The sequence below is a fragment of the Chelon labrosus genome (genome assembly GCF_963514085.1).
Source record: "Chelon labrosus genome assembly, chromosome: 12".
NCBI lineage: Eukaryota > Metazoa > Chordata > Actinopteri > Mugiliformes > Mugilidae > Chelon > Chelon labrosus.
The window spans coordinates 13686832-13700596 of NC_140345.1; the positions used below are offsets into that span (position 1 = coordinate 13686832).

Consider the following 13765-nt stretch of genomic DNA (forward strand, 5'->3'; position numbering starts at 1 on the left):
TGGGGCACCCGCAGCCTCTAAATAACGCATTATCTGTCGTGAAACTCGTTCATTTCACCAATATTGTGTTATGATACGGCAGCACTATTCCTCGTTGGATCCGGAGTTACTTGTGATAATGTCAGCTAACTGAAGAGAGACAGAAAAACTGAAACAGTAACACACAGTAGCACTGCAATTCATCTATTTGTCCAACAAGGTTGATTACACATTCGTAAAATGTATTTACACCTCAATGGGGTTTAAAACACCTTGACAACAATATGCTAAGATACAATACAGTGATCATATATTCATTTGCTCATTTAAAAAGTCACATGGTCAGGGTTCTTGTATGGAGTCTGCTCATGCTCTTGATTTCTGAGCGTCTACATACCGTAACATCAAACTGAAATCTGTTTGACAGGATCATACCTAGCACAACAAAAGAAACATTCTTAGTCTTGCATGCATTTCGCAAAAAGGGGACCTGATATATTTTTCATTCACACTGTAGTCTCATATCCTGATCACAATTTTACACCCACAGTCTAATGGTGAGCAAAAAAACTTGTCTCAGCGGTTGTCCTCCATGTAACACCTCCTGTGCTGCAGTAGCATTGCAGTTGCTCCTGCAAACATTGCAACTGAGGATCCTGACATGTTGTGTAGATTCAATTGTCCATGTGAACTCAGTAAATTCACGGGCCCTGGTCTCCAACAAAGGCGGGGTTCAGCATTTCACCCCTGCTTGGATAAAAATTGACGCTCTCCTGGACAGCTAAGTCAACATAGTGGATGCTGTGAGGAAGGTGCAGCTTTTTCACAGACAAACTTTGATTTTGTTTGACGCTCCAGAAATCCTCCTCACGTTGTGTCAAATGGTCCTCCAGTTTGACTGTGTCCTCCTTCTGCCGCCCCCAGGACAGTTTCTTGGGAGGAGGAGTAGTGAAACCAGTGGATACTGTGTTACCCATGGCAGGATGTGTGAATAAGGAACAAATATCAAATCTGTAAATCAAAGAAACAGAAAGTTTATCAAAAAAACAAAAACAAAAAACAACAACTAATAATTACAGGACATATAAAATGACTAAACATGTACCGTAATTTCCGGACTATAAGGCGCACCTGAATAAGCCGCACAAGCTAAATTTTGGGGAAAATACAGATTGTTCCATATATAAGCCATACCCGACTAAAAGCCGCACCCGACTATTAGCCGCTGGTGTTTTAATGTTTAATTACCGTAAGGGTTTCTTCTACCACGGAGGGGATTGTCGGGACAGAAATGACTGTTTGGAAATGCAAAGCGTCCCATTTATTTACATTTGAGAAACACAATAAATCTTTCAAACAATCAATCAATCGATCAAACTTTCACATCTTTGACATTACAAACAGCATTTGTGCAGTGCACAAATAATACAACGGTGCGCTCCTAGCGCTCTTCCTGCAGTCATAGTAGCCTACCGTAGTAGTGCAGTATAACAAAAAACAAAGCTTACAACGCTTGACGAGGCAATAACGTTAAATGGCTAAATTTAATTCGTTTTTAAAAGTGCTTGCCTGTTAGCCTAGAATCTAGACGTGCCCCTAGCGGCAGCTTCCAGGGGCAGTCTAGTTACTCTCCGTTGACTTGAGATTTCGAAAAATCCAAGATGGACCGGGCCAATCACGAGTCGGTGGGCGGGCTTAACATGATGACGACTGACCTGCGACCATAAGTTCCGTGAATTACGCGTGAATTCCCCATCCTGCTAGAACTACCAGAGCGATGGCTGCTGCTAGCGAACAACTTTCTTTCGAATCGGCTTTGGCCGCCACTCTGAAAGACTTGAAGTTATGCTTTTCTCTGAGAAAGGAACTCTCTTTTCCGTCGCTCTGACTACGTCACCTTCTTCGTTGCTCTGATTGGTTGTAGCGCTATCCTATTGCGTGGAGAGGGCGTTTGAAAGACAACCGTTTATCCCACCCCTCCGGTTGAGCCCTGTCTATGGAGAGTGCCCAGACCCTACATTTAATGTGGGTCTGGCTCGTCAGGCTACTTTCCTGTAACACGGCAGCAAAAGTGCAGTAACCCGGCTGCTCAACAAAATAACCAGCATCTTTTTCGAAAACAGCCAACACAGCAGTAAAGGTGCAGTAACACGGCCGTTTACTGTATCAAAATAACCAGCCTACTACAGAAAAGTCAGCCAGATCGATCGCCTTTAACTTAAAAGCAGCTCTCGTACTGCATTTGGACTCACTTGGTTTGTTTTGCTCTTGTTATCTGGTGCGAACTGTCTGTCTCGCTCTTGCGCTTCCATGATAGTGCGCCCCTGGTGACCGTTAGCTGTAAAAATCCATATATCCGTTGTATAAGCCGCAGGGTCCAAAGCAAGTGACAAAAGTAGCGGCTTATAGTCCGGAAATTACGGTATACCTCAACACAACATATCTAATGTTTTACCTGGTCACTACAGCAGTTGACAGTGATGACTCTTCTCGCTTCTGGCTTGTCTGCTGAAGTCCCAGATTTAAATGAGAGGTGATCAGGTCCCCTGGATTTTAAAGAGAGTCATGGAGGGCACAGAAAATGCCTGCTCTTATCTGTCTTCAAAGGAACGATGAATCAGAGATCTCTGAGATTAAAGAAAGCAGTGACAGTAGAAGTCAATCACTGCTGATTAATGAATCTTACGGTCAGTCATTTGCATTGATCAGTCAATCAAGCAGCACAAGTCTTTCAATCACAGCCTGTTGTTGTTCTGAAGGTATTTGTAACATTGAAATTATGAATGTTTCAATGTTACCAGGTTTACATCTCACAAGCTTTCAGTGTATGTATCTTCCTCAATGTGGTATTACGTTCATCTAGGTATGACTGATTAGCATGTAGAGGTTATTAAATTCCAAAAATGATTTATAAATACATCACCTGTTTCCTAATATTTGAACATGTATATGGTTTAAATACAGAGCGTGTTTCTTTTATCTCACAGAGTAAATCAGAGGGCAAAGAAGGCACGTTCTGTTCTGCTGAGCGTTTCTTTTCCACTGGGACCTTCATGGACAGGACGGCGCCGACATTAGTCACTCGTGTTGGGGCACTGTGCAGGTCACTTTTAATATTGTAATTTTGAAGCCCAGTCAAGATAATATGCATAAACAGACTCTGACCTACTTTAGGCCTGACTCGGCTTCCTGAGAGGCAAACAGAATTTTCTGTCTCAGGTCCATTGCTCTGATCAGAAAGCTTTGGGGAGACTTCTTGCTGTTCTGCACCTCAGTTGTTAGCTGTTTGTATAAATCTGTAGTGCCCCTCTCTTGGTAGTGTGATTTGAGTATCCTACAAAGGGCAGGGAGTGTAAAGGGTTTCATTCCCTTCAAGATAACTTCGCAGTTGCAAACCTGGTGTGATGTCTCGCAGCATCGATAACATCCAGTTCTGGGTAACCAGATTGGTTTTGACTCTCATTTTCCTGTATTTCCTGGACCATTTGTGTTTTCTCCAGCATATCTTTTACATCGAGTAGGTCAGACATACCTTCATCCTCCAAGTCAGCTAGCTCTTCCCTTTCAATATGCTTTACAATATGAGAAATGAGCTGCTTGCTTGATTTACCACGTTCTTTGAAATCTGAAGTATATCTATCTATCTATCGATCTATCGATCTATCTATCTATATGCATTTTACTCATGTATTTAAACTTATTTTTAAGAATTGTATCGTTTTTAATGATATGCATCCTCAGTCTTGACTGGTCGACCCTCCCCTCTGCGTCTGTGACCCCCGGACAGATCCCCAGATCGCTGCTACTCTCCCCTGACAGTGGACAATGCGGTCGCTGGCTGCTGGAGCTCATCTCTTGCTGTCATTCTTCTTCTGTCATTTGGATTTTCCATCACGCTGCGCACAGCTGGAGAAAAGTTTGTCAGTCGTGCCCCATCCACAGAATGATACCAGACAACCCGCTCTCTAAACAACACGCCTCCCCCGAAAGTCCATCTCCTCCTGTGTGCGCAAGAGCAGCACTCGAGCCAGGACTGATTTCTTGAAGCTTAAAATTTGTTTCAGGAGACTCATTCCTCTGCTCTGTTGACTCTCATTCAGCCATCTGGGAGTCATATGACTGCACCTTTGAGCTCTGTGTTTGTTTGGCTCACATTCCAGGTGGAGTCGGTCCAGATTCAAGTGTCAAAGTTCACATTGGATTTGCGAGCGTGTCCCCATCTAGTGGTTCCGTAATGTAATAACATCAAGGTCAATGGGACGTGTATATTGAGTTTATTGAAGCTTTGGCCAAATAGACAAAGGAGGCAGGTGTCATCTAAAAGTACAGTAACACTAAAAGTTTATTTGTTGCTAAAAAGACACAACGTCGATTCGTCCCACCTACACAACCATTAACCTATGGAAGCCCATTTCCACTCGAAAAAGAAATTGAGTTACATGGTATGTCATAATAATGAGATTATTATACGATTTAAAGTCGAATTATAAGATTTAAATCATAACTATGGGATTAAAAGTCAAAATTATGAGAATACAAACCATACTTTGGAGATAGTACGTCATAATTTGGAGATTACAAGCCATCATTTGGAGAAAGTATGTCATAATTATGAGGTTAAAAGTCATAACTATGAGAAGCTTTCTTTTAAAATCATGACATACCATGCGACACAACAATTTTGAATATCTGGTCAATATGGATGAACAATTACAGCAACCAAACTTGCCAACAATTCATAAAGGATTTTATCAGCATTTAAAAATGTGAACCCGTCCTTCGGTGTAGATAAACACTCGACTTACACGTTGCTTATGAATTAAATTATTGAAACTAGTTCATGGGGCAAAGATGCCTTTAATGTTGGCTAAGATCTTCTTTTGAATACTCATGTTACAACACCCTTATCCTGGATGATGCAAAGTTTGTCACTTCCTCCTCCACACAAGCAGCAGATTCACTTGATAGCACTTACTGAAATGTCACCAGTGTCACAGAAAGGTATAAAAAGATGCTGCAGAGAGGCCTTACAGTGATAAGACAAATCCAGATCAAGAAGAATGGTGTTTGCACTTGAGATCCAAGTGTACACTGTGTGTGTGTGTATATATATATATAATTTGCCACCTGAACCACCTTGAAGATTTCAGGATTATGTTTGTTAACCTGAGAATGCCACTGCCAGGCCTGATTGGCCCTAGTCTCATACTGGTCCTTGGGCCGTATTCCTAAAGATTCTTAGCGCCAAGAGTTGCTCCTAGCTGCCAAATTCTAAGAAAAGTCTTCGAATGATGATGTTTTCTAAGAATTTCTCCTCAAAATTAAGAGTAGATCCTAGTAAAGATAAAAGGTGTTCCTAAAGTATCTTAGCTCTTAAAAGAGCTCCTAAGGTGAGATCTGTTAAGAGCACGGAGGAGGACTTTTAGGAGGCTTAGGAGTTTCTTAAGCAGAGAAGAAAATGGCTGAAAGAAGAGGCAGGAGAGATATTCTCCAAACACTGAATGACAATCAAGCTTGGTACAATCGCAATATCACAGGAAATGAAAGTCATCACAGCACTGAGGTATTTAGCAACAGGAAAAATGCAACAATGCAGCAGTGATGACTTGGGGTCAAACCTACGTCTTAAAACATTTTTATTCTCATTGACCAATTGAGCCAGAAGCAAACACCGTTCCCATGTCCATTTGGGTTTCCGACTTCTTTTCTTCTCCATTGCTGTTCGGTTAGTGGAAGATTTGAATGCCAACCAACACTGCTTCTTCTAGACCAGTTAGCAACCGCAGAAACTGATGAAAGCTGAGCCGTTTTACCCTCGTTAATACCACATGGATGAAAAATGACCAGCATGGTAAATGAATGTAAGCAAATAAATAGAACCATCAGCATGTGAATACTGTGCAAGTGGGAGTTTTCACACATTTTGTAGGATCATTTCTAAAGTATAGCTTATTTATTTTTATGTAAAATATTATTTATAATTACACAGTCTTCATAGAGATTATGTTCTATTCTTCCATTCTAGGCCCATTAACACCGAAAGTGTATTTTTATCTAGCTTTTAGGATCAACCAATCACACCTCTCAGGGCCTCAGACACGGCCCACTTTAGATCACGACCTATTACATTAAAATGATGTAATTGGTTCAGTCAAAAGTTTTGACTTTTGGTTCAATGGCAAAATAGGCAGGCATATTTCATATTACTTTACTATTACTAATTCTAAAAAGTATAACGGGCCACCACTATCATTTGGGCATAGAAAGTGGTTTTATTGGAACTGATGCTTGCTTGTTCACACACTAGCTCACCTGTTTCTTCCTCACCATTGGCTCCTGGCTCTGCCTCTGTCACTAAATCATAAAAATGGTCATAAATCTCAACACAAATCTCCCCCTTTTCAAGTTTCAAGTCAGTTTCATTATTGTAGTGCTGAATCATCTATCATCATCAATTATCTCAGGGCATTTATCATATAGAGCAGGTCTACACCATACTCTGGACCTGTGGGCTCATGGCTGGTGCTTGGTGATGCATCTTGCACCTGAGGGGCTACAAGACATAGTTTGTGGCCAGTTATGTGGCGTCGCATCATATTATTTAAATTATGTAACGTTAGGTTAGACAGGCTATATGTTACAACGCCACGCAATCCATTGACTTGATGGGCTAATTAATTAACTTGAACGGTGCAGGTAAAGTTGCATTTTGTTCAACATCTTGTCTTACCCGTTTCATCATCTTCGTCGTTTCAGACCACGAGCACGTTTTATTGAAAAAGCTGCCGATTTTTGCACATTTGGCTGCATCTGTCTCCAGTGCTTTTCTCTTTTTAATTCTCGTTTTTTCTGCGCCACCCTTGCTATTTTTATTTTCCATTTTGCAAACACCCTTGCATTTCTGGGGCTGGAGCCAGGCTCCAAACACCACGGACAGTGTGCGGTGTGCACGGACGTGTTACGTCAGGCTGCGTCTGCAAAAAAAAAGAAAAAGAAAAGAGCTGCAAGTGGAGACGGGCCAGCGACAGCGGTAACAGCATACACGTGATACCCACTCAGTGCCATGACTGAACACCGGCCCAAAATAAATAAACAAATAAAAATAATAATTGAACACCGGCCCTCGCAGCCCGAAAGTCAGACCGGCCCACTGGGAATTGTCCCGGTCCTCCCGATTAGCCACTCCGGGCCTGACACCTCTTGAAATGATGACTCATACCTAGCAACAGGGTCAACCACACCTTCTCGCTACGATAAGAGTTTCTGTCCATTCCTTGCTCGGTTTTCTGAGAATTTTCTGGAATCACTCTAAGCTAAGACTTCTTGCTAGGAATTTTTAGGCTAAGTTAGGAGCTCTCTGAGAGGATTCTCAGAATCTTTAGGAATACGGGCCCAGGCTTCTAGTTGAGCTGATGTGTTTGTTTTGAATTTAGCACTCAAGGTATGAACTTTAATTAATGCAGTGTCTGAAATATTACAGCTGCACTGGGCTCAGATGTAACCATACCGTGCTAGTTTATCTATCCACAAAAGTACCACACAGTCAGTGTCAAAGTGTGTATAAACTCATTTGCCAGCCTTAAAAACACACTGTTCGTTTCTCAGAACAGATCCAGACTAATATCCAGTTTGTCAAATTTGCAATTGTCTTTTTATTCACAGGAATCAAGAAACCAGAAACCAATACTTCAAAAACCATCTATTTCAGCACCTTTCCACCAACTGCTAGACTTCGATCATTCTTGCTGTCGGAATTTTCTTTTTCATAAGGCATAAAAGGTAACCCCATTTATGGAAGATGAGTGAATGGATAAATTCTGCGGTTATCCATATCTGAAGACTGTTTAAATCGGGGCTGTCAAACGTACGGCCTGCGGAGGATCTAATCTGGCCCGCGGCATGAATTTGCAAAGTGCAAAATGCGGAAATTACATAGAAGATTACTGGTATTTGGAACTGCTCATTAAGTATATGGAATGTCCTATGTTCAGCATGGTTCCTGAACGCACCGTAGTCTTGTTTTGTAAATGGTATGGACAGGTGTCAGTCTGTTTTTTCATTCATTCATTCATCTTCTGTAACCGCTTATTCCTGTTAAGGGTCGCGGGGTCTGCTGGAGCCTATCCCAGCTGCCATCGGGCGAGAGGCAGGGTAGGCAGGTCAGTCTGTTTGATTAGCCAATTAGTGATGTTCCTACTGGGTAACCACGGTGGGACCGAGAGGAAAGAGATGAGCGAGAAAGAAAGTCACCGCTATAACTTTATCTATATCTTTATCTATATCTAACAGCACTTTGTATCCCAGGAACTGTGAAGATGGGCATGAAAAATGATGTAAGTTTCAGGAGGAGAGAAAAAGAAATGTTTTGTGATGTATACAGAAATATTTTACAACTTCCTTGATTCTCACTTCAACAGCACGGACATGGACAGCTCCTCTATGCGTTACGAGTTGGCGTAGATTGCGTCATCTCCATCATTCTGCACAGGAAACAACATTAACTCACTCTCTCTCCTCTTGCATGCACGTGTGTCATGACGAACGAATGAAGAAAAGTTTACATACCTCCATGTTGCCATAAATATGATCATTGGAATAAATGCCTTGGCATCCCACGTCATCATAGGTCTCTTTTCTCTTTTTCTGACTGGTGCCGAAAGCAAACGTGTACCGTTATTAAATGTACATATAAAGACACTGTGAGGTTTGTATTTGATGTGAATTAACATTAAACCTTTGTGTCGTGGCATACTGAGACGCTGAGAGCTCCACCTCTTTGTCAGTCTTTGTGGTGCTCATGACAGGCTCTGGTGTGTCTCCAGATCTCCTCCTACTGGCAGATTATTGGTTTTTAATTTAAACACACTTCATACAAACACTGAATCCTTGTAATGCAAACTACAAGACTGAACTGATTCTAATGACGTAGAATCATTTTCAAGCTGACCTTCTGCCTCTGCCTGGTTTAACTATTATAAGCCATATTGTTGCACTGTATTAACAAATGCCTGATTTAAAAGTATATATTTATCGCTGGTCTTTTGTTAAGTGTTGTGCTTTTATATTAAACAAACTGGTTTGGTCGACTTACATTTGATCAAAATTCTGATTCAATACATTTTTCTATTGCAACTCACCATTTCTTAACAACGATCACTGCTGCTACAAGGATCACCAAACCTCCTGCTGCTCCAGCAGCAATGTAAATATACAGCATGTTACCTGTCCAAACAGAAATCATAGAGTGTGTCCAAACACAGTGGTGACAATCTACATATGCTGCATTCAGAGTATTTCTTACTTTTAACAGGCAGGGAGAGCGTGACGTTGACACTGCCCTGCGTGTTGTTTGCCAGACAGTGCACATACATGGAGGACCCGATGTTGACTTGTAGAGTCCCGATAGTAAGAGAGCCATGCTGCTCTACTTTGGTGCTCAGGTGAACTTTGTTGGGAAGCACAAAATGGATCATACTGGGAGGATTGGACTCAACCCTGCACACACACTTTACCATGTCCCACTCTGAGGAGCACGACGAAGCATTCTTAATCTCAGGGGCATCTGCAGGAGCAAGAAATGTACATTTATTATATGTGTTTAAATAAAAAAAGTCTTCTTCATCACCATGGTTCTGTAGTTGTTTACTTACATAGCACATTGAGCTGCACAGAGCTTGAATTGACTCGTCCTACTTCATTAACTGCAGTGCAGTACAGCGGCCCTTTTCTGTGTCTAGAGACATTTGGAAGGATGTAGATCGATCCCTTGTGCACTTGAGCACCGGTTTCATTGTGCCACTCGTAGTTTCTGACAGGAGGGTTAGCATCACTGGAGCAATTCAGGTGGACAGTTTGTCCCTCCTTCACATCTGATTTGTACTCAACCTTCACATTCGCTGGGGCATCTGCATAGAAACATATAGATGTATATATTACTGTGGTGCTCTTCACAGACACATTGTTTTGTGTAGTAAAGTGGGTTGCACCGACTAGTCAGTAATGGAGGATTAATGAAGGCCATTAGCTGCAAGTCACCTTATTTCTTTATTTGTTATAACTGAAAAACTCTTTTGATTAAATACACTGCAGATCATAGAAGCATCACATCCATGTCTGATTTAAAAGAAACTGCATTAGCTGTCTGCAGTTTGTATTAAAGCCTGTATAGTCAAGTTTGTGCTGGGGGTTGTACTGACTAGTCGACTTTACTGATGTGCCATGACGCTTTAAGCAGGAAGTCAACTGGTTGCCAATCACGTGACAATCACAACAGGGACGCCTCAGAGAAGGCCGAGGATCCCAGTGGGTCATTGAAGCAAACTAGCATTGGTTCATCAAGCGTGTGGAAATACTTTTCTACCGTGAAAACCCATTCTACCGTGACGTGCAGAGCATGTAAGTCAGTCCTGAAATACAACAAAAGTAAAACTGCTATGCACACTCATCTGAGCTTCACCTGTTTATCTGAAATAAAATCCTGGTTCACCTCAAACTTCCTTAAACTCAACAGTGATAAAACTGAACTCCGCATGGGAACTAAATCCACACTTTCCAAAGCTGACAGTTTTTTCCCCACAATCAACAGTTCCTTAGTTCCCCCCTCCCCCCAGGTTAAGAGTCTGGGTGTCATCCTTGACATCTCATTATCATTTCACTCTCACATCAACAACGTTACCCGGTCTGCATATTTCCACCTACGCAATTTAAATCGTCTCAGCCCCTCCCTCAGTCCCCCTACCACTTCCATCCTTGTTCACAGCCTTGTCAACTCCCGCATTGATTACTGCAACTCTCTCCTCTTCGGCCTCCCTCACAAATCCCTCCGTAAGCTTCAGATGGTCCAGAATTCAGCCGCTCGTATCATCACCAAAACCCCTTCATTTCATTTTCACCACTACAGCATCTCCACTGGCTCCCAGTCAAACTCAGAATCGACTTCAGAATCCTTCTGCACACCTTCAAGGCCATCCATAACCTCGCCCCTCCCTATCTGTCGGATCTCTTCCATACTGTCACCCCCTCCCGCTCCCTCAGATCCTCCAAATGCTCTATTTTCACCCGTCTTTGATTTTATTTATTTTTCGTCATATGCTTTTTTCATTGTCTGTTTGAAACCATGAAGGTCACAGTGTCAGAAGCATCTGTTTTCATCATTACTACTTACATTTTACTTGAAGGACCTTGGATTGTGTCTTCAGTGGCTTTCCATTGTGCATTTGAACGCTGCATTGTAAAGACTTGTTATGCTCAGCATGGGCCGGACGAAATGTCAGAGTAGACGTTGCTTTCCGCTGGCTGTCACTGAGCTCTTGTGAGTGAAAACGCTGCTCTCCAGAGTGACTCCAGTTGAAAACAGGAGGAGAGGTTGGGCAGGAGTAAAACACAGAGCAGGATGGAGACACACTCTGACCCTCACTTATCTCCTCATCCATAGACAAGGTGATGGGTTGTGATTCATCTGTGTTAACAAGAAAGATCACAATAGCTGTTGGCAAAGATCTGAAGTTGTATTGTAACTTCACTAACAAGACCACACATCTTGATATTCAAAGAAGTTTATTTGACCAGGTGAAAGAGAAGGGAAAGATAGGAGATCGAACGGGAGGGTCGAGAGGTCGAGGGGAAGAAAAAGAGAATTGAGTAGCGACTGATGATGATCCTTGGACGACTGGACGTAGGAACCCAGGGAGAGAGATTCAGGGTGGGGGCATATCTCTGAAGGCGTCGGCTCCTTGACCCCCAAAAGAGTTTGCAGAGGCGAGTCGGAGATGGGCTTTTCTGATGTCATTGTGGCGGTTACAGATGTAGGTGTGGGTAATTGGGTGTTTTAGGCGTGGTCCTGTTCCTGAACCTCAGTTATTTAACTTCATTAATAGAGAACACTGGTCTACTGGATTGTTTTTTTTTTTGAAGCTTTGAATTCTGGCATTGCTTGCTTATATATTAAACAGCTTCAGTCCACACATATGGACTACAAACACCCTTTATAGTGGGAAAGATATTTTCTATATTATTTCCCTCAAAATAAAGATTCAGTTAAAATATAATACTGTTAGAACAGGAACTTGACCTTAAAACAACACTGTAACTTGCTACAGGCAGCACGATGGCACAGTGGGTAGCGTTGGTTCAAATCCCCGGGGCGGAGGCCTTTCTGTGCGGAGTTTGCATGTTCTCCCCGTGTCTGCATGGGTTTTCTCCGGGCACTCCGGTTTCCTCCCATCATCAAAACATGCTAGGTGTTAGGCACCAGTCAGGTTGGCCCACAGTGGCGGCGCGCGCAAGTGCAGCGGCTCAGGACCGACCCTCCATGTCTGACCATGCAATCTCGTTATATGATACTTGTATAATATAATGACAAATAAAGGCTCTTTATCTTTATCTATATGTTTCTACAAAGAGAATTTCCCCTCCGTATTCTCCCCCATGCACATTAATTCAAAGATTTTCATGCCTGCTTTCAAGCACTACTACTTGTCAGTATTGAACATCTTTATAAGGGAAAAAAACTCTTTTGCAATCAGTTATTTAAAGAAAGAGGATATAAATGTATTATAATAGCACGTATGAGGAACTAGGTAATGGATTGAAATAAAAACAAATGAAAACTAAATGACAATTGTTACCAGCACAGTTTGAAAACTTGTTTTTGTTTTTTAGGTCGTGCTGTTACAAATTTAATTTGCCAAACAATGACATGTGAAATAATCCAGATAATCAAACACTGTAGGATACCATGGATGAAAAGATGTGTCACAAGTGCCCATTAGTTCCTTTTTCTTAAGTAAGAAAGTAAGAAACGTAACTAATGAGAAGAGTTCAACTACAATTAAAAAAAAATGTCATGATAACAATACTGGAATTCGAGACAGAAATATAGGAATTACTGTGACTATATAGTTTTTACTGGAGGCTGTTCATTTCACTTACCAATTATTGAGATGGAAACTTTGTTTTCTGTGTAGGAAAATTTGTCGTAGTCTTTCATTTCAATTCTGAAATGAAAAGGCCCTTGGTCACTGGACTGAATGTTATCAATCTTCAGAGAACAGTTCTTGTGACTGACATCTCCCAGCAGCGTTGTCCGATCCTGATAATTCTCCAAGATATTTTCCTTGTCTGGGTGATAGATAGAGCGATCTGCATCGTCGTTCCAAATCCCAGTGTAACCAGAGATTTGTTTATTTTCTGGCTGTGGGTAATCAAATGAGCAGGGGATGATCACACATGACCCAAGGAGACCTTTAACTGAGGACGGCACCTTAGCTGTCCAAGATGAGCCATCGGTTTGAGTAACTGTAACACATTCAACAGTGAATTAGAATAAGCATGGAGTCAATGAAAGAATGTAGTAAAGTACAAATTCACCTGAATATTAAATTATTTTGCAAACAAAAGAGACGCATGAAAAAGACAATTAACTGACTGTTTAATTCTACTGTTCGTTTGATTACAGCTGAATATTCACCATACAGGAGGTACTATACCTTGAATGCAAAGGCACACAGAAAACAGAGACCATGTTAGAGCTTCCATCTCCACTGTCTTGTGTCAGGGTCAGAACTGAAAATAAAATGACAAATAGGCGTATGCTGTTGTCATTTCCCTGTGGTGAGAGAAGACTTGTCAAGTTTCCATTCCACTTTTAATCTGACGACTGTGACCACACAAAACATGAATTGGGGGAGGTGTATCCTATTAATAATCATTTATCAGAATGTATTTTGTTATTCTTTACCATGTCCAAAAGTTTTTATTCACCATGTGTGCTATACTCACTCTCCAT

At 41.6% G+C, this 13765-nt stretch overlaps 1 protein-coding gene across 1 annotated transcript; it reads right to left on the reverse strand.

Moving 5' to 3' along the window:
* Nucleotides 1-680: 680 nt before the first annotated feature.
* Nucleotides 681-13515, reverse strand: LOC311497582 (sialic acid-binding Ig-like lectin 5; the record flags this gene model as incomplete). The annotated part of the gene is made up of 10 exons (XM_084557893.1): nucleotides 681-990; nucleotides 8177-8286; nucleotides 8545-8616; nucleotides 8707-8812; nucleotides 9117-9201; nucleotides 9281-9541; nucleotides 9630-9884; nucleotides 11144-11437; nucleotides 12910-13275; nucleotides 13467-13515. 10 exons carry the CDS (start codon nucleotides 13513-13515, stop codon nucleotides 681-683), a joined length of 1908 nt encoding a protein of 635 aa, XP_084414019.1.
* Between the last annotated feature and the right edge of the window lie 250 nt (nucleotides 13516-13765).